At 31.3% G+C, this 20,707-nt stretch overlaps 1 protein-coding gene across 2 annotated transcripts in view; it reads right to left on the bottom strand.

The window, feature by feature from the left end:
• Positions 1-20,707, bottom strand: part of LOC142325512 (M-phase inducer phosphatase-like) — a 228,232-nt gene that overhangs the window by 50,910 nt on the left and 156,615 nt on the right. Inside the window, exon 1 of one of the 2 annotated variants that reach the window (XM_075367371.1) lies at positions 8,081-8,204. The exons of the other annotated variant lie outside the window; for it this stretch is intronic. Within the exon in view, the coding sequence (XP_075223486.1) occupies positions 8,081-8,124 (44 nt within the window). The 5' untranslated portion in view covers positions 8,125-8,204. Of the gene's footprint in view, positions 1-8,080; positions 8,205-20,707 lie in introns of those variants that run through there. 2 annotated transcript variants of the gene reach the window in all.

The raw sequence follows: 20,707 nt of genomic DNA on the forward strand, positions 1-20,707 counted from the left end.
TAGCACGCTTTAGTTTCAGAGTACCACAAGCGTATAGGATCATTTTATAATTACAACCGCTTTCTGTTTAATTTTGTGTACACCACTGACCATAAAATGTTATTTGGGAACATTTGTCGGGATATTCTTTTCTTAATTACGAAATTACTTTTTTATAAGAAAAAACGATTATTTAAATTGAAGGGGATTCAATAATATATATATGTAAGAAGTAATGAGAAGAAAAAACAGAAGGGAAAGGAATAAGTTTTCTTTCAAACCTGTGAAATGTAATGTTACAAGTAAAAAACAAAGTGGATTAATACAATTTAAATGAATATATCTAAAAATTAAAACGAGATAAGAGAAATTAGACATCAAGTTTAGTTAATTTAGTAATAGAAGTATATACGAGTACGAAAGTTAAAAACAGTAAAAGAAAATACGGATCGGAATTTATGAAACAGATATTTAAGAACGTGTAATAATTGAGATTAAAAGATTAGCACAGAACAGGAAGGTATGGAAAGAAGCATCAAATCAGTTCCAACAATTGATGACTGCAAAAACAAAACTAAAAAATGTACAATCTCATATTAAAAGATTAAAAAAAAAAACACACCTAAAAACGTAAATAAAATTACGTATTTTAAAAGAGTCAGTCCATTTATTTTAATTTTACAGCTTTGTATTGCTTACAGCTTTATATATATATATATATATATATATTATATGTGTGTGCGTGGGTGTATACGTTCAAACGCTTTCAGATTAAAATTCCCTCATCAGGAACTTAAACAATGTATGTTACAATCTTAATAAAACTAAACTTTCTTCGTCATGTAAATTTGTTTATATAACTTAATATATATAATTGTGGTCGTCAAATGTTTAAAATTACGTCAATTCCGCCGTTATAATAACGGTGGAGACATTCATAATGGCAGGACGTTAAGTCGACATAATTTTAAACTATGACGACCACTGTTACATTATATTACGTTACAAATTTACATGACGAAGAAGTTTTAGTTTTATTAAGATTATAACATACATTTTTTTAAGTTCCTGATGATGGAATTTTAATCTGAGAGCGCTTGAACGTATCTATAAAAAAAATTGTTGGTAAGTGGGTTTTTTAATTATTAATTATACAACCGTACCAATCTTTGATAAAATTATTATTGTAAAAACACAAAAAAAGTATTGTTTAAAACCTTTATTCTCAAAATTTTTGTTAATTTTTCATTTTGAGTTTCAGCGCAACGACTATTTTTTCTTCCAAATAAGGAATTACCAAGATGAAAACTTTCCCGTTTATAAAAGTATTAAGTGGGTAATCCCTCAAAAGAAATTTCTAAAAATGTCCCTTTACATTCTCCCTCCGTGTAAAACTAGGGATTTTATTTACTTTTCTCTGCGTCAGTTTATCGACTCTCAAAATTTGTATTATATTTTTCTAACTAAAGCGTTATCAGGATAGAAATATTTTTCGATATTTATCTCAAGAGTAAAGGATATGATTATTTTAAAACGATTTTAGAAATTAATTTTTTGAGGAAAATATTCTAAAAACTTTTAATTTGATAATTTTAAAAATACAGTTTACAATACTTTCAGATAGACTATTTTAATACAGGACCGAGAGAGTAATAATTTCACAACCGGATCGGCAAATAGCTTTGATGACTTTAATAATAATATTAACAGGGAAAAGGGTTACCTATTTAATTTTAAGCTTTATATATAAATCAGCAAGATGGGATTTTGGAATCGATGAATTATCGATTGACCGATATCAAAATCAAGATATGCTAGCGACTGTATAATAAATATTCCTAAATATATAGAACAGAATTGCTAAAAATTCAAACGTAAATTTATTTTCTCTCATCCGTAACCACTTATATCCATTAGATCGTCTCATAAAATTACAGTTCGACTAACGTTAATTATCCTTTTATTAAAATTTAGATAAAGCTGTACAGGTTTTGACGTTTAGACCGACTATAAATTATTACCATACAACTCACATATTTGCCAGATATTATAAAAATATTATATAGGAGTGGTATAAGAAATACCAGATAAATATCCAACAATAAAGTTTCCAAGAATGCGGTCTCAAACAGGTATTAAACGCATTTTAGTCTTGACAGGTAACTTAAGAGGTAGGTAGAACAGCTGACAACAATCAGCTGACAGTTTTGTCAAAATCAGCTGTAAAATGAAATCCCAAAAAGAAACTTTCACTAAGAAATTATTACTATTATAAAACGGAACCGGTTCGTAGTAGCTGGTTTACCCATCTGAAAGGGCGTCCGCTGTTTTCAAGCTAGTGAATACGAGTATGTATTTTTACAGATAGCACTCCAAACCAGTGGCGGGTTATGGATTCAAAACAACACCGAACCGAAGTCCACCGTACACTGAAGCCATTCTGGTTCAGGACGGGGCTAACAAGTAACGGCCGAGCACTACGAGAAACGTTAGAATTAACCTGAACTCTGTGGGAAATTTAACTTGACACGGAAAACAGGATTTACTCTCCGTACGATATCGACTTCTTTTTGAATAAAAATGCTTACCTTTTTCGCTTGACTATGAATTTTCCGATGACAAAATATACAAAACAAACTACTCACGTTACTACTCAAAATGTACTCTTCATAAACGCATAATATTTACTCGGTATAATGACTGATCATTAAAACACCTTAAAATTTTAAATAGATGCCACAATAAAAAAAAAATAGTCTCATATTTCAGGTAGCCCACCTACCGAAAACTCGTCATGGCTAATCGGTTGTTTAACATCATATTTTCGAAGTCGAAATTTCTGAAGTTCAAATCCTGCTAAAAGTTAGTTGTTTTTATAAGGATTTCAATACTAGACACTGGATGCCGGTGTACTTCGGTAATTGGGTTTCAATTAATCACACGTCTCAGGAATGGTCGGCCTAAGTCTGTATAAGACCACACTTCATTTACGTGGCATACATATCATCCTCATCTCAGTAACCCATGAGGGGTTGCTTATTGTTCAGATTTCAACGAACACATTAGAATAAATAAAAAATTTATATTTCAAATTAAGTTACTAACAAAATGAACTTTAAATTTCATTGTTTTATATTTTATATATATATATATATATATACACACACACACACACAATTTAAAAATATTACTTAAACTACACTGCGTTTAACGAAAATAACTTAACTGTGAGTAAATAACTTGTTTCCAAAAAAAATTTAGAAACCAAATTTAATTTAAATTTCTTTTCAATAATTACTTCCTTGTACGAAGTAAAGGAAATATTGTTGTTATCACGAAATATTTAGTTTTTCAGATTTCAACGGAAATACCCATTTTGACTAGTTTCAACGTGACGTCTGTACGTAGGTACGCATCTTGCATATCTCAAAAACGATGAGCCGTAGGATATTGACATTTTGGATTTAGGACTGTTGTATCATCTAGTTGCGCACCTCCCCCTTTGACTGCAATCGACTAAACCAAAAGTGTCCCAAAAAAGCCCAAAATCCCCAAATTTTGGATTTTTAACTTTTTCTTAACTGCAGTAATAAGCCCTCATTGAGAGATTTTAAACGATATATCATAACTGGTACTTATTTTCATTGGTTCCAGAGTTGTAGCCAAATAAAATTTTGATTAATGAAATATTTGGATCTTACAAGGGGAAGGCACATTGATTCGAATTATACTTCATCTCCTTTTTTTAAATTTATTTTTTAACATTTTTTATTTAAATATATTGATTTATTAATTTATTAACCCGTGATTGTAAAAAATAATTTTTTCTGTGAAATAATATTTTATGTACTTTAAAAATGTATATGTAATTTAATACTAGTAGTGTAGTAATACTGTAATACTACACTAGTAAGTGTAGTAGATTCGGTGAAACATCTGATTGTTTAATATTAATTGAAAATTATAATTTAGAATCTTACTATTTTTAAATTTTCTAGTTTAATTTCTGTTTAATCTTTTTAATTATTCTAGAATTTCTGTTTAATTTTATCTACATTAAAGTTAACCACAGAGTGACCGAAAAATAGACCCTCACAAGAACATATACACCAAGGCATACATACCTGATCTTTGATAAATTGCAAAAAATTCTCATCTTTTAATTCATTACTGCTTTGATATTGTCGGACAATGTTCTCCCTAACTTGAAGTTAATCATCATTTCGTTTATTTGTTTTTTGTTGTCGATCATTTAATCGCTGTTTGGTTTGATGTAATTCTTTTGATCACATTTTGCGTACACGTTCTCTAGTTTCAGCAATTGTGACTGTTCACTTTGGAGAATCGTATCTCACTTTCAAATGAAATAAGTTTAAATGAAGTGCAGCAAAAAAACACGTACATGTAATTAATAGTTGTACAAGGAAGTCATGAGGTGCCCACATCAGATTTTTCTTCATTACGTATACATCTAAAATTTAACAATTAACAAAATCTTTAAAAAAATCCCGCTTACAATGTCAGAAGAGTACCGGACTGAAATAGAAAAAAGGTTAACAAAAGCCGTAGCAAGCTTTACTGGTTACATCTTCCTATTACCAATCTATTGTAATACATTATACGTCAGGGGGGAAACGGACCTACCTCCGTATAGCATAAATTTCCATTAAACTTGAAGCAAAACTCTCTCTCTGTGTGTATGTGTTGGTTTATTTTTACACTGTTTCATACAAGTCTGAAAACAACGGTTAGCCCGTCGTTAAGCAGACCGTTCCAGATGCTGTGCCATTAGGTAAACCCCAATATTAACAGTAATATGGACATTCATTTTCAATTTTTTAAAAAACCTGTATTAAATACGGATTTGAACCACGTTCTTGCTGTATTACTTAATAACATCTAAAATCCTTACAGCTGATGGACGATACCAGGAACTCACCTAACACACACACACACACACACACACACACACACACACACACACACACACACACACACACACACACACACACACACACACACACACACACACACACACACACACACACACACACACACACACACACACACACACACACACACACACACACACACCAATTTGTAAGTAATTTTCTTTCTTTTTTAAACGACATCAAACATCAGATTTATTTGTTTACATTTAACCTACTCCACCGAATTAAATTTAGAAAATGAAGTTGAAATATAAGAAATTCTATCCAAACGGACGACGGAAAGATCAGTTGCGTGACATTAAATCATAATTTTAGACACCAGGAACACTTAGTATAGAGAACTCGTTCTACAATCTCATAACCTAATATTAAAAGGAAGTTCAAGATAAAAAATAATCAAGCTCTCCACGGTAATACTAATCTATATTAATAAAGACTAAATTAGTCATTAATATCCGTTCTAAGACTTTTGCGACTTCCACCCACCATCTAAAAAAAATATTTAATTCCGTACGGATTATACGGATATATTTAAAAAAGTTTAATATTTGGATTACAAACTATCTGAGATCAACTACATTTCCCACCGTAAAAAAAATATCTGATGTGTACACCACATGGACTTCCTTGTACGCCTACTAAATTACATATATACATTTTTTTTTAAATGTAAAGTACATCAAATTTTATTTCATTAATAACTTCTGATACTTTTTTATTTTTATTGTTATTATTGAATTATTATTTATCGTAGATTTTTTTATAGAATTAGAGGTTAATAATTAATTATTAATAAATCAATATATTTAAATTAAAAAAGAAAAAGTTAAAAAAAAAAGAGATAAAGTCTGATTCCAACCAATGTGCCTTCCCATTGTAAGATCCAAATATTTCATTAATTAAATTTTCATTTCGCTGTAACTCTGGGACTAATGAAAATAAGTACCACTTATGATATATCGTTGAAAAGGTCTCACTGATGGCTTATTATTGCAGTTAAGAAAAAATCCAATTTTCTTTTGATTTTGGGCTTTTTTAGACACTTTGGTTCGATCGATTGCAATCAAAAGGGAAGATGTACAACTAGTCGTTACAACAATCCCAAATCCAAAATTTCAACATCCTACGGCTAATCGTTTTTGAATTATGCGAGATACATACGTACGAACGGACGTCACGCTGAAACTAGTCACAATGGATTCAGGGATTTGTCAAAATGGATTTCCCTTGAAATTTAAAAACTGAAATTTTTCGCGATCACAATACTTCCTTTACCTCGTACAAGGAAGTGAACAATTAATAAAACCGACGCTCATTGATTTAAACTCTGATTAAATCTTAGAATTTATGGATGATCAACTTTTATCGTTATAGATAAATTTATCCACAACGAAAAATACTTAAAAGTTGAATAAAACTATGGAGCCATTTTTTTTTTAGAAAAATTCTATTTTTAAGGAGAATATTATTTTTACCAGGAACCCTAAATTTTAGCCTCGGATTGAAAAGTTGGTAAGTTGGATCAAAAAGTTGTACAACGATAAACTTTTCCGAGACAAAATTTAGTATCGAAATGAAAATGTCCAGAATGAAATTATACAGAAATCAATTATAAAATTCAGTTTCAATCTTGAAAAAAAATTTTTAATTTCTCAAAAAAACAACTACAATTCACAGTAACATACACACACTTCACACTACGGATTAACGCCAACAAAGCAAAAACCGCGTTAATAGAACTGGACTTACAATATATATATATATATGTATATATAATAGTAATAATAATAAGAAACGCAGGCACATGATAGTACCTGTAAATACTAAGGCACGTGCACAGATCAGTACCGATTTACATAATTATGTCGATGTTTAATAGGTCAGGCCGTTAAGGTTGTAGGCGAGGCGGTAGCTGAAGTAAAATATAATACGGTAGCTTACTCCCTCCCCCTCGCTTTACGTATCCCTTTTTTCTCTGCATTTGCATGTGCGAAGTGTTAGTAACGATTCATATACGCAGTAGCCTATATACCTGCAGAAGCTAAGCGCCCAGCACTCTGTAGTCGAATATAAAAAAAATCCTACGAAACCCACCCGCCTACCGCTCTATACGCACCACCTTCTTCGCTAAGCAATACGCTATTACGATTTCGTGTATAAGAAAGAACTCTTATTATAGTTCTATCTTCATCTAACTCGTTCGTCTTGTCGTTCTACCGTCTTTTTCTTAACCCTTCATTAGTCGATGGCATGTGCCAACAATGAATCAGACATTTACAGAACTAGCTCCTGATACACACACACACACACACACACACACACACACACACACACACACACACACACACACACACACACACACACACACACACACACACACACACACACACACACACACACACACACACACACACACACACACACACACACACACACACACACACACACACACACACACACACACACACACACACACACACACACACACACACGTATGTACGTATATATTAAAAAAATTACCACAACGAAAGAGAACCGGTTACAACCCTTAAAGCTCCACCCTTGCTTCATTGTCCTCAAGGATGGATGTAAGAAAAGGGTAATGAACTTACAAGAACGACGAAACTGTTACCAGCCGATACAGCGCGGTACTTATATACTGCTATCGAGATAAACGGCTAACGTATATATGTACGTACTACAATACAGTAAATACGGTTTTTAAGAGTAATTAAAAAAAGATACCGACAGCACAAAATTAATCAGTAATCTCTTTTTATCGTTTATTTATTAAACGGTTAACAAAATCAACTACACGAACAAAAATTACACACTAATTTTCGTTATTATCGACTACTTTTCTTTCGTAATTAAACTGTTATCGAACAAAAATATATGAAAACAAAAAAAAGTAAATTTCGTTCAAAAAGGTGAGACGCGGTTAAATTCCCGACATCTATCAGAAAACACTCGGTTAAATACACATATCAGAGATTTGCAAAACCTCATCGTTAAAAAATAGAACCGAAACCGCATTAACCAATCCTGTATAGTACTACTTTATTACTTCGGATTTAATAATGAAACGACTAATAAATAACTAAACGTATACAATAATATTTAAAAATAAGAAACGGCAGCATACTTACATGAATACATATGAATGCACGCAGTTGATACGAATGAAAGACATTTATTTTTATATTAATAAATTAAAATCAACATACGGATTATACACGAAGTGCGAAAGAAAAGTAAAATTAATTTCCTGACTAATATAATGAAATGCTACAATAAATTAAACGTTTTTAGAACAAAAATCGACTTGTAATGCGGTTATTAATAATAAAAATGTAACATAATAACAATAAAAAAAAGATTACTTCGTGTATTTTTATAACAAAATAGTAAATAATTGCTATCAAAAACGAAATAATCATGTCATTGAATGAATTAAAAAATAAAATTATAATAATTATAGCAACGTCCCTGAACAATCCCTGCATCGGCACTTTTTTAAGATTACAACTTAACCTTTCACCGATCGATAAATTTGAAACTAACTTCTAAATATTAATTCTTTCTTTATAACTACTAAATTATATTTTACAACTGTAGAATGATTTCTTTTTAATGAAGAAATTAAATAAAAATTAATTACATACCCTACTTCACTCGGAATGAGAAGGGAATTGCTCTTACTGCATTCTTATAAGTATTTCGTCTTTAAATCTCGAAAAATTTAAAACACGATTTTTGAAACTAATTTCTCGATTCGGTAGGAGGTAGACGAGGTGTTCTTATTTCCTTGTACGAAGTAAAGCAAGTACTGTGATCTCGAAAATTTTCGGTTTTCAGATTTCATCGGAAATATCCATTTTGACCATCTCTGAATTCATTTTGACTAGTTACGGCGTGACGTCTGCATCTCGCATAACTCAAAAAGGATTAGCCGTAGGCTTTTGAAATTTTGGATTTATACCGCTGTAAAATCTAATTGTGCACCTACCCTTCTGACTGCAATCCACTTAACCAAACGTGCCCAAAAAAAGGCTAAAATAAAAAAAAATTGGACTTTTTCTTAACTGCAGTAATAACCCTCATTGACAGCTTTACAACGATATATAATACATAAGTGGTACATATTTTCATTGGTTCCAGAGTTATAGCAGAACAAAATTTAAATTAATTAAATATTTGAATCTTACAAGAGGAACATCGGTTCAAATCCGACTTCATCTCCTTTTTTTTAATTTAAATATATTGATTTATTAATAGTTAATAACATCCGATTGCAAAAACAGTTTTACAATAAATAATTCAATAATAACATTTAAAAAAATAAGAAAAAATATCAGAAGTCATTAAGGAAATAAAATGTTATGTACTTTTAAAAAAAAAAAAATTTTCTATATGTAATTTAATAGGCGTACAAAGAAGTCATATGGTGCCCACATCAGATTTTTTTAATTGGTTAAGGGAACAGGAATGATATTAAATTCGTTTTTATTTTCTCAATTAATATCCTATAAAATTATCATCCTATAAAATCTGAGACGACAGTCGATCACGGGTCGTTTCCGAACGACCCGTGATAGTAAAACTTGTTTACTATTATTAATAATTTCCAAAGTACTCCGGCGAAGTTTTTCACTGAAATCCTGCTACCTGGAAACAGTAGTGAAGTCAGAACCGGTCTGAGAATGCGGTGAGCGAGGCGATCTCCTCGTGAACGAATATTATTAGCGTTTAAAAAAAAAATTTAATCGTAATTTACGAACCGGATTCGATTTTTTTAAATATACCGATCGATATAACATTACGAAATAGGCTTTTATATCGGGACAATTTTCTAAATTAGGTTCGAACATTCGCAGGGGTCTCACAAAGAACGTAAGATCGTAGTAGCTCCAGTATATGGGTTAGTGTACCTAATGTTGCCTACCGTAATGACAACTAAGGCACAGGTACGGATGTCTCCATTGTCAACTTTTAACGAGAACCCGATTATTTTCTTTAGGATATCCCGCATTCTACTACGATCATTTTCAAAAGCCGACGGTACTTAAAAAGGAATGATTCAGCTACACCGATTTCTAATTAGTATTTTGCTCGGTGAAAATAAATACTCAATCTTACATTTATAGCTAATCGAAAGAATCGCTTCGACGTAAACATACTGTAAATAAGATTAATACACGTATTATTATTTATTGATTTAGATTTGATTTTATTTTCTAACGTTATTTTGTCCACATTTAATGAAAAAATTATTTATTTTATATTGTTATTCTTATTTACGGAAAAAATATTTTTTATTCCACATCGAAGTTGATTTCGTCAGTATATCAAAATCACTAAGATTTGATTTTTTAAAATCATTACAGTATAAATAGTAGTATAAAAATCAGCTTTTAAATAAAAATAGTACATTTTGAAAATAACAACACATCTGAGAAAGTTAACTACAAACGATTATGAAATAAACTAAACCACACATATACATAACAACGCTCTACGTAGACGTATAGGTAAACTCGTCGGATGATTCTGTTGTTGAATAAATAATAATCACGAAGAAGAAAACGAATCAACAAGTTCTTCCGAGACTGTCTGGCGACATCGCCTGCACACACGAAACATATGCGCGACATTTTTTTTACAAATGTTTTTTTACTTAGCCTCACTACGGTAATAAAAGCAAAATATCACAACAGAAATTTTCCCCCCGTTCGAACGGCATTTTTAACGGTGATTTTTCCAGCCGCAGAATGTTTATCTCAGTAGAAAATATGATGTGGGCACCAAATGACTTCCCTGTACGTCTATTAAATTACATATACACATTCTTAAAAGTAAATAAAATTTTATATCATTAAATAACTTCTGATATTTTTCTTATATTTACGTTTTAGAATTCTTATTTAAGGTAATTTTTTTTACAATCAGGTTAATAACTTATTAATAAATCAATATATTTAAATAAAAAATATAATTTAAAAAAAAACGAGATGAAATCTGATTCGAACCTAGGTGCCTTCCCCTTGATCAAAATATTTCATCAATTAAAATTTTATTTGGGTATAATTTTGGAACCATTGAAAATAAGTACTACTTACGATATATCGTTGAAAAAGCTATCGATGTGAGCTTATTACTGCAGTTAAGTTAAAAAAAAGAACAAAATCCAAAAAAATTGGATTTTGTGTTTCTTGAACACTTTGGTTCAGTATATTGCAATCAAAAGGGGTGGTGCATAACTAGATGTTACAACAGTCCTAAATCCAAAATTTCAACATCCTACGGCTAATCGTTTTTGAGTTATGCGAGATACGTACGTACGTACAGACGTCACGCCGAAACTTGTCAAAATGGATTCAGGGATGGTTAAAAGAGATATTTCCGTTGAAATCTGAAAACCGAATTTTTTCGCTATCACAATACTTCCTTTACTTCGTACAAGAAAGTAAAAAAAACAACATATTTATGCGTAAATTTTAAATTACGCATTCAAATATGAAACCAGCACACGGTTTCTGAGCCGCTTTCCATAAATTAATAATATAAGTTTAATTTAATACTCGTTCCGGCAGCAGTAAACCTTTAGAATTTAAACACCTTTAATTTAAAAAAATGAAATCTTCCATTAAAAAGATTTTTTTTTTCGATTACAGCCGCTTCCTAAAACTAGCTTTCGTTATAACCGGGCTTTATCCCCTGTCGTAACGGTGGGGAAAAGCGTTACAATGGAACCACAAGTTTTATAACAAAATTAAAAAATTTACATAAATAATTTACGATAAATTCATTGAATAAACGCTGAACGAAGGGATTATTATAAATCGTTAGTAATAAGTTCACCAGATATTCTAGTATCGACTATATCGAATCGGATACTAAGCTATAATTAATAAAATAAATTAAAAAAATAACAAACCGGCATTTAATAAAACTTCTTTTTTTGTAACTAGAAACGATAATGTCTAGTAACATTACGAAATTTTGCCAACACTCTGGAGGTACAATTAACTGAACGGCTGACGTACAGAAAAGTCATTTGACACCCGGTCGGTAAACTAAAAGTTCCGTAATCAACCGAGATTTCAGCTTCGCATAATTTCAATATTCATTTACCGCATATAACTATTTACAAATTAAAGCTAACAGATAAATCGTCCGTACGGCAACGTCGATCGAGCTTTTCACAGAACCATAACAACAATAGATAAATACGATTTCACCGAACATATAAAAAAACTTTTTTTTAAGGAAGGAAAATTTTCACACTCCTCGTTAAAGAAAAAGGGAAGTTTCATTTCATAAAATATACTACTGAAATTACGAATCGATTATATTTACAAGAAAGTAAATAAAAGAATAACCGGTTTTGGACAAAATAAAAACCGACAGCAAATATTGCAGTCTATTTGTTCGTGCGTTTACACCGATTATTTTTATTACATTTTGGCGTAAACATATATATATATATATATATTTATCTTTATTACTTTTAGATTTCTCATATTATGCGCGCCGAAATGTAGTAAACAAAAAGATAAACAAAAGAAAACGATTAAGACCAAAATAATAAGAACTTTATTATGTAAAGATCGCTTTAAACTTCTTTAAAACTTCCTAAATTACCTTTTACGAAAAAGTAAAATTATCTTTTATCTATTACGAAAAAACTGTTAACGGTCAGCCGAATACATACATGACCCGTATACGGTTTAGTAAGTAAATACCGGTAATAACTTCCCCTTTACAAAAAAAAAAAACTCATATTGATCTAATACCGATATTACATTTTAGTATGTACTATTACTAAGTTACGTACGTGCGCACGCGTGCAAGTCATTGAACTACAGGGTCGTCGGTAACAGCGAGGGACTAAAAAAGAACAGCTGCCTCTTCAATACTACGGGGGCGTGGGTGATTGCGATACTGTGGATAGGGGTTGTACAAGAGTTTTACTTTGCGCCCGCGCGTGTATGCGAGTATGTGTTTGTGTGTGTGTATAATATAACAATATATGCCGAGTGAGACGTATAACTGGCCTAATTAATGTTCCAACAATAGCAATAATAATAATCATAATGACAATAATCAGTCAAAACTAACGTTGAAATTCTACCGGTTTTTGTTACCGTATGTATACTGACTGTATACAAAATCCAGTGGTACATAAAACTAGTTCCAAGCAAACTTTCCTGACGACCGGTATTTCGTTAAACAAATAGCGATTGTACATCGTTAGGAACTGAAACCGGACTCGATTAAATAAAAATTAATGGGCGAAGCGAAATAATTTAAGTTAAATTTAATTCAGGAAGATGATATTAATACATATAAATATGAGATAACATATACAAACAGCAGCAGTGTACCACCGTATACAGTCAGCTTATAATCCTTCAACCGAGAGCATTTATAAACTAACTATTACATAAATAACTTTATAGAAAAAAAAACCTTAAAGAAATTCGGTAAGACAAATAATACAATAAAAAAAGCAAGATCTGTTCTGCGATTGAATAATGTCCTACGCATTTTAAGTTTGAGTAGAATAACGACTAACTCGTAGTAAGTATACATCCTCTGGCCTGATGTACGGGTTGAGTCTCGGCCTATTATCAAAAGCATCATTGAAAAGAACGTAGCTTTGAAACGTAGGTCTATGGAAGATCGTTTGAACAGCTAAAGTTCGCGATCAGACTGTACTCAAAAGGCTGGAATGCTGGTACACACGTATTTAAGATTGTGAAGAGAAAAACCAGAAGCGCTTTGTATACGCGGTGAGACATCGGAAACGTATTCTGACGGCATACTTCAAGGGAAATGGAAAACGAAGCCCGAGGTTTAGGTGAAAAGATCGTTCCGGATTGGAGAATTTAAGGAAGTGTTTCCTAGTCCAAATTTCTCTTTATTAAGGTCAACCGTGAACAGCGATTTAATCGCTTAAACGGTTGCCGATTTTCAATAACGGACAAAGTACACAAAGAAAAAGAAGACGGCTGAGAAATAAAACACAAACTTTCAGAAACCGCTAAACTGTGTGCAAAAAATATAATACTAAACATATTCAGAGCAATATAATCATCGAAATAATAAAAAAAATAGGAGAGAAACCAGGTTGCAGTATTCAAAGGACTCAGAGTTCAAAACGGATGGGAAACTTCTTCCATCCCTTTATAATTTGTAAACGCTGTAAACAATAAATTAATTAAAGGAAAAAACACTGAGGCCAGACTTCAAGAAGTGAAAAATAAACGGCAAATTCATTTTAGCTGTTACTTTCGTTAATTTTTTTTAATGTTTAAATAATGATCGTTAAAAACTATGAAAATGAGAAGAATTTAAAATATTTTAAGACAGTTCTTTTGTATAAGAATACACAGTTAGGTACAAAATACAAAATTGCAAGGAAACAATGTGTTCCTCACAAATGTTTCGCGGCCGGCGACGTCTCCATTGGAATACGGCTATATTTAGCTAAAAAGGAAAATATCTTTACCTGACAAACAAACCAGAATTTTCAGTATAAAAAAAAAAGAAAAAAACAATTTACAGTTTAAAAAATATATAAAATAAAACGAGACGATAATTTGTCTGTATCTCAAATCTCTGGTCGGTGAAATCCTTACTTTAATAAATTTTAACCAACCACAAATCATTTAGGCGCTGAGATTCCAAATATGAACCGATCCAGAGACTCTTATTTCTAACCTAGGACCTTTAAAAAAAAAATCATCTTGAGATCGAAAAGGTTAAGTTGAACATTAAAAACACATACGCACAAATAAGGTTTTCATAAGCTTGACAAAAACTCAAAATCTGACAGCGAAAAATCAAATCGTAACGTGATTTATTAATAAGAATGAATACTTACATAATGGATTAACCAAGAGTTTATAAGAGACTCACCTGCAACAAACAAAAGAAAATACATTTAAATTTACAACGCTTAAATATAAATATAAAACGTAATTAGATTTTATTTAACTATCTTTTACGTTATTCGGTTCCTTTTTGTTAGTCCACCCACACCAAATTATTTTCTACGAAATAATTTTTATGACGAACGGTACAATAACAACCTAACTAGCACCACAATTTTCTTTATAGAAGATTACAAATTACTTAAAATACCTTGAAATCTGATCACAAAGCTCTAATCACAAACGTCAAAATGTGATCATTATTCTTATCCCCCAACTCTAACAATTTTGAGGGTTACGGGAATATGAAAGTCCAACATTTTGTTTGCTCGTATTAAGAGATAGTTTCTGATTAATGGGGTTACAAATTTTTAATAATTCCGTCAGCAAGTTGTGATTTTAATTCGAGCGATAATAAACCAACAGTAATTACCGCAAGATCAGTCGGTATCATTAATTCGGTCGATTACCAACAAAATAAATAAGTTCGTAGAAAATGGTTTCTGAATTGGGAGGGTGGACTATCAAAATGATTACCTCATTGATCTATTATAATACGAGGTGTGGCTATAAAATAACGAGACTAATGCTGCTACTGAAGAATTGCGCATGCGCCAAATTAGTACGACCGATAGCTGTGTAGCGTGAAACCTTCTCTTTCGATTGTTGCCACTCCAGTTTCAATAGACATATTAATCTAGCCGTGACCTTCGTTTGGATAATAACTGTTTTTTTTTTGTTTTGCCGAAAAAATTTTTTTTATTAGAGCAAAGAATTGTCGTGAAATTTCATATGAAACTTGAAAAAACCGCTACTGAAACTTATTTTTTAATTTAAAAAAAATTATATGACAATGAATGTTTATCACGTGCGCGGAGTTTTGAGTGTTTTAAGCGTTTCCAAGATGGCCGAAAATACCTTGAAGATGATGTTAGCTCGGGTCCCTCTTCCACGTCAAAAATTATAAAAAATATTGAAAAATTTGGTAATCTGATCCGATGTGACCGTCGGTTAACTATTTTTATCTTTATTCAAGGTCCTTGCTCAACTCCGTGAAAAAGTATGAAAAAAACGATCCGAATTGTGGAAGAACAAGTCATAGGTTCTTCATCAGAACAACGCACCGGCTTACACTACATTGTCTATTAAGACGTTTCTAGCCAAGTATAACATCCCGGTGTTAGACCACCCGCCTTATTCACCTGACCTGGCACCATGCGACTTTTATCTGTCAAATCTAAATTAAAAGAAACAAGATTTCAGACCGTTGAAGCTGTCACAAAGAAAGCGGCACGCATCATGAAAGAGCACACAGAAGAAGACTTCCAGCCCTGTTTCCAACAATGGAAAATTCCGCACGGAGCATTGTAGGGATTGAGGAGGAGTGTGTATTGAAAAGGATAATAACTAAATAAGTATAAATTTTAAATAAAATATTTTACAGCATTAGTCTCTTTATGTAATAGCCACACCTCGGATACGTAACACAACAATAATTAATAATTAAAAATTAAATAATCACCATAGCCATATATTAGTATAATACCATAGCCTCCATAAGTGTAGGTCTGACTATCTTATTTTGACATTGTACTCTCTTTTTTGTAATTTCTGAATTCCGATGCTGTCTTTTTCTGTCATCCGTAAAGTCCTTCTACTATATTGTTTTAGTCTTCTTTCAGCTCAACCGTTTTACTTTACATCCAGAGGGTCGATTTTCATAGTCACACAAGCAGTATTTCATTTCTTAATTTATCAGTACGATAAGTTTTACGAAGTTCCTTGTACGAAGCACAAGAAAGTACTGTAATCGCGAAAAATGTCGGTTTTCAAATTTCAAGGAAATATCCAATCTAACCATCCCTGAATCCATTTTGACTAGTTTCGGCGTGACGCCTGTACGAATGTATTTCTCATAACTCAAAAACGATTAGTCGTAGAATGTTGAGATTTTGGATTTAAGACTGTTATAACCTCCCTTTTGATTGCAATCGACTGCACCAGAAGTGTTCAAAAAAGCCCAAAATCCAAAACATTTGGATTTTTTATTTTTTCTTAACTGCAGTAATAAGCACTCATTGAGAGCTTTTCAACGATACATCATCATAAGTGGTACTTATTTTCACTGGTTCCAAAGTAATAGCCCGATAAAACTGTAATTAATGAAATGTTTGGATTTTATAAGGGGTATGAACTTTTTTTTAAATTTAAAAAAAAAATATTAACCTGCGACTGTAAAAAAAGTTTTACAATAATTCAACAACAAAAAATGTAAGAAAAAATATTTGTAATTTAATAGGTGTACAAGGAAGTCATGTGACGTCCACATCAGATTTTTTTTATATTCGTGTCGTTAATAGCGTTTCCAAGGCTTCTCGCTTAATTCTTCACTCTAACTTAAATCATCTATTAAATCGTAAGAATGGCAGGTCTACTTTAAGCATTCTGGGCAGAGAAGATTTACGAGAACAGTAACAGATACGAAGGGAAAGGCTTATATTTCAACAGTAGTTAACGAACAAACAAATCTGTACGTGTAATCTGCAACCAGTAAATATCAATAATACGACCACATTACGAGTAAAAAGTTTTGTTTTTTCCCCATAAAGTGGTTCGTAATATTGATATTTGATGGATACAAACGGAGAATAACGCAAAACAATCTACAACACAAAAAATAAAAGTTTTATTACGGGAAAAAACTTTACTATAATTGATTTTCCCCATAATAAGAGCTCTATCTTTTGTGTTATTCTTGTACGAGTAGATTCATCGGAAAGAAGCCTTCGTACGAGTAATAAATCGCTTCATTTAACTGTTTTTTTGCTTTTTTTATTTTGTAAATCTTTATTAATTAAATACACATTAACTGTAGCACATTTGATGACTCATCGCTTATTACGGCAATGAGCCAGTACTAGAGCTATTAATTTTAATTTACCCATTCTGGTAAAATCTTTCAACTCAATAATTACAAAATTGAAAGAGTTACCATTTATCAATGGGAAGTGTAACTTAATCTAAATATATACATAAACTACTGCATTAAAAAGTAGAAAAACAACAATATTATATTCATAAATCTAGTTTTAGTACTAGTGAACATTGAGGGAAACGTGACTTAGAAATAAGAATATCAAACGGCATCATGAATAAGGTTGAAACACGAACCCTCAAGCGTATTTGATAACATACCACATAACACAACGTGGAAGTAAAAAAACTCTGAATAATAAGGAAAACAAGGTAAGTGTCGTTAAAGAATATATTCCTAAAGATCAAAGGTGAAAAGTAAAAGGTAATACAAAATATTTACACTAAGGGTCGATACTGTATTTCCGATGCAAATAAAAACAGACTAAATTAGTAGATAACAAAAAGAAAATAATGAAACGAGTTCGGGAAAAGCAGGAAATGTGATTCAGGAAGCGAGGTGTGGAGGCAGCTGGTAATCCGATACCGGCCCACATTTCCCAAGACCCTTGAAAGTTCAAGAATGTCAATTTTCAGGGTTAGAACCAGCCAGTCGGTTTCAAAACCGACTGTCAGTCAGTCACACTAACCATCTTATACCTGAACGATATATTAAAACGCGTTATAAGCACTACTTGACTAAGAATTATCGATTGCAGACTCTCACGTTAATTGGATGTGCAAACAGAAGGGTGCGCGCGTATACCTGTTTATAAATAACTTATATAGCGGTATGCTGTATAATCTTATAAAAATATAAAAGTTCCTCTTTTTAATAAAAATAAATAAAACAAAAATACGATAAAAAATCTGTTTAATGAAGTAGTTAAAATGAGCCCCACTCAAGCAAGGAAATAATAAAAAAATCATTAATTCACGATATTATGTTAAATGAAAATGAAAAATAAATTTATAAAAAACCTACATCTCATTGTTGCATCAGGAACGAAGTGGTATTCGTAAAAATATTTTAATTAACTGCTGCGAAATGGAAATAAGGTAGACTGTTATTTAACGCAGAAGTATAAAAATTGGAATAAACCTTCATTTTTCCATCGTCGCAGAGGATTTAAAAAAAACATTATTATTTATTTACATTTAAATAAAATAAAATTAAGTCCCAAAATGTCAATTCGTGAATTTCTCGTGTGCAAAATTAAATTATAGGCAACGAAATGTACCTCATGAAGTTAAAAAAAAAAAACAAATTGGATTATCAATACGGTTATTTTTGTTATGCTGATATTTTACGAACGATATCTGAATTATTTACAAGAATCGTTTTCCGCAATTCTCCTTCAAAACAATTAAAGTTTATATTATAATATGAATGATGTATAAATATGTTATCATAAAAACGTAGGCTATATTATGAACATATTTTTCCAAAGTTTTGATTAAATTTTCCTTATCATCTTTGCCTTTGATAACATGTTTAATAACGAATAAGAAACTGTGAAGACCTTGTTAATCTCCAATAATTTTCTTTTAAAGCTAATTAATTTCATTTCATTATTGAAATCTATCTCCAAAAATTGAAGAAAACACGCTTTTTGCTAAAAAAGCCAAACTCGTCTTCATATCCGCGAGAAGTGCGAAAAAATTAAAAATATATTATTTTTTGGCTTCTTAAAAAACAATTTTTTATTATTTTTCCTAGTTTAATATAAACATTTTTTCGGGGGGAATTTGGATAAACAATTTTCGATTGTAAACCATTTTTAATAAAAAATTTTTCATTATTTATTTTAATCGGGAAGTTTTCCTATCGGTTTTGATACGCTGAATAAGAAAACTGTAGCGTGTAAAAAATTAACATTGCTGCTTCACAAACAATCTGGTATTCGAAAAAAAATTTAATTAACTGCTGCGAAATGGAAATTAGGAAGACGGTAACGACCGGTTAATAAAATAATACCTAATGTAAATTACCTCTCACAAGATAAAATGCCCGCAAGTCATTTTCATCCGACAGTAACCGTACATCTTCACGCCTTGACCTTAAATTTTAAATCAAATTTCTATTTACGAATACCGATTCAGCGAACTATCAGCGACGTAACGACTGTTCTTCATTAAAGTGAATGCTCCTTCGCTTTTTATTTTTAAATAAATAATTCTAAACTAGTTGTACGTAAAATACGGCCGTTAACTAATTGTTACACAATCGACGACGCAGGGACGCAGGAGTGTGCAATGAAAACGGAATGAATTAATGTCGAGGTAAATATTTACATTTATTTTGGCACTTTCCACATGAGAGAAAATCGATTTAAATTAAATATTAACAATAATAAAAAGAGGATTAATTAAATACACGTTAAAACTGTAGCACGTTTGATGACTCATCGCTTATTACGGCAATGAGCCAGTACGAGAGCTATTAATTTTAATTTACCCATTCAGGCAAAATCTTTCAATTCAATAATTACAAAATTGAAAGAGTTACCTTTTATCAATGGGAAGTAAAAAAAAAAAAAAAATATTGTACTAACAACTAAAAATTATATTAACATTATATTCACTAAAAAGGCTTCATTCACTAAAAAGGTCTCGTTTAATACATTCTATAAATATTACCATGGATAAATATCACATTTTAAAAATCGATACTTACAAAAATAAAAATAAAAAATACAACTCGGTAGATAAAATTACTGTACTATTACAGTAATTTACATCACACTTTCTTTAATATGCGTAGCATAGGTGGTCGGCGTTTTTTGAAAATCGCGTCATTTTCTAGCGTTAATCGTGTCGTCTGCTATGCAACAGTACGACGGTTACATTTGCGGCATAATAAGCAGAAAAATATAATAAATCGATTAATTTAACTTAGTTTATCAAATTTAGACACAACGGAAT

This window comes from Lycorma delicatula, chromosome 5, assembly GCF_047948215.1.
Source record: "Lycorma delicatula isolate Av1 chromosome 5, ASM4794821v1, whole genome shotgun sequence".
NCBI classification, from domain to species: Eukaryota; Metazoa; Arthropoda; class Insecta; order Hemiptera; family Fulgoridae; genus Lycorma; species Lycorma delicatula.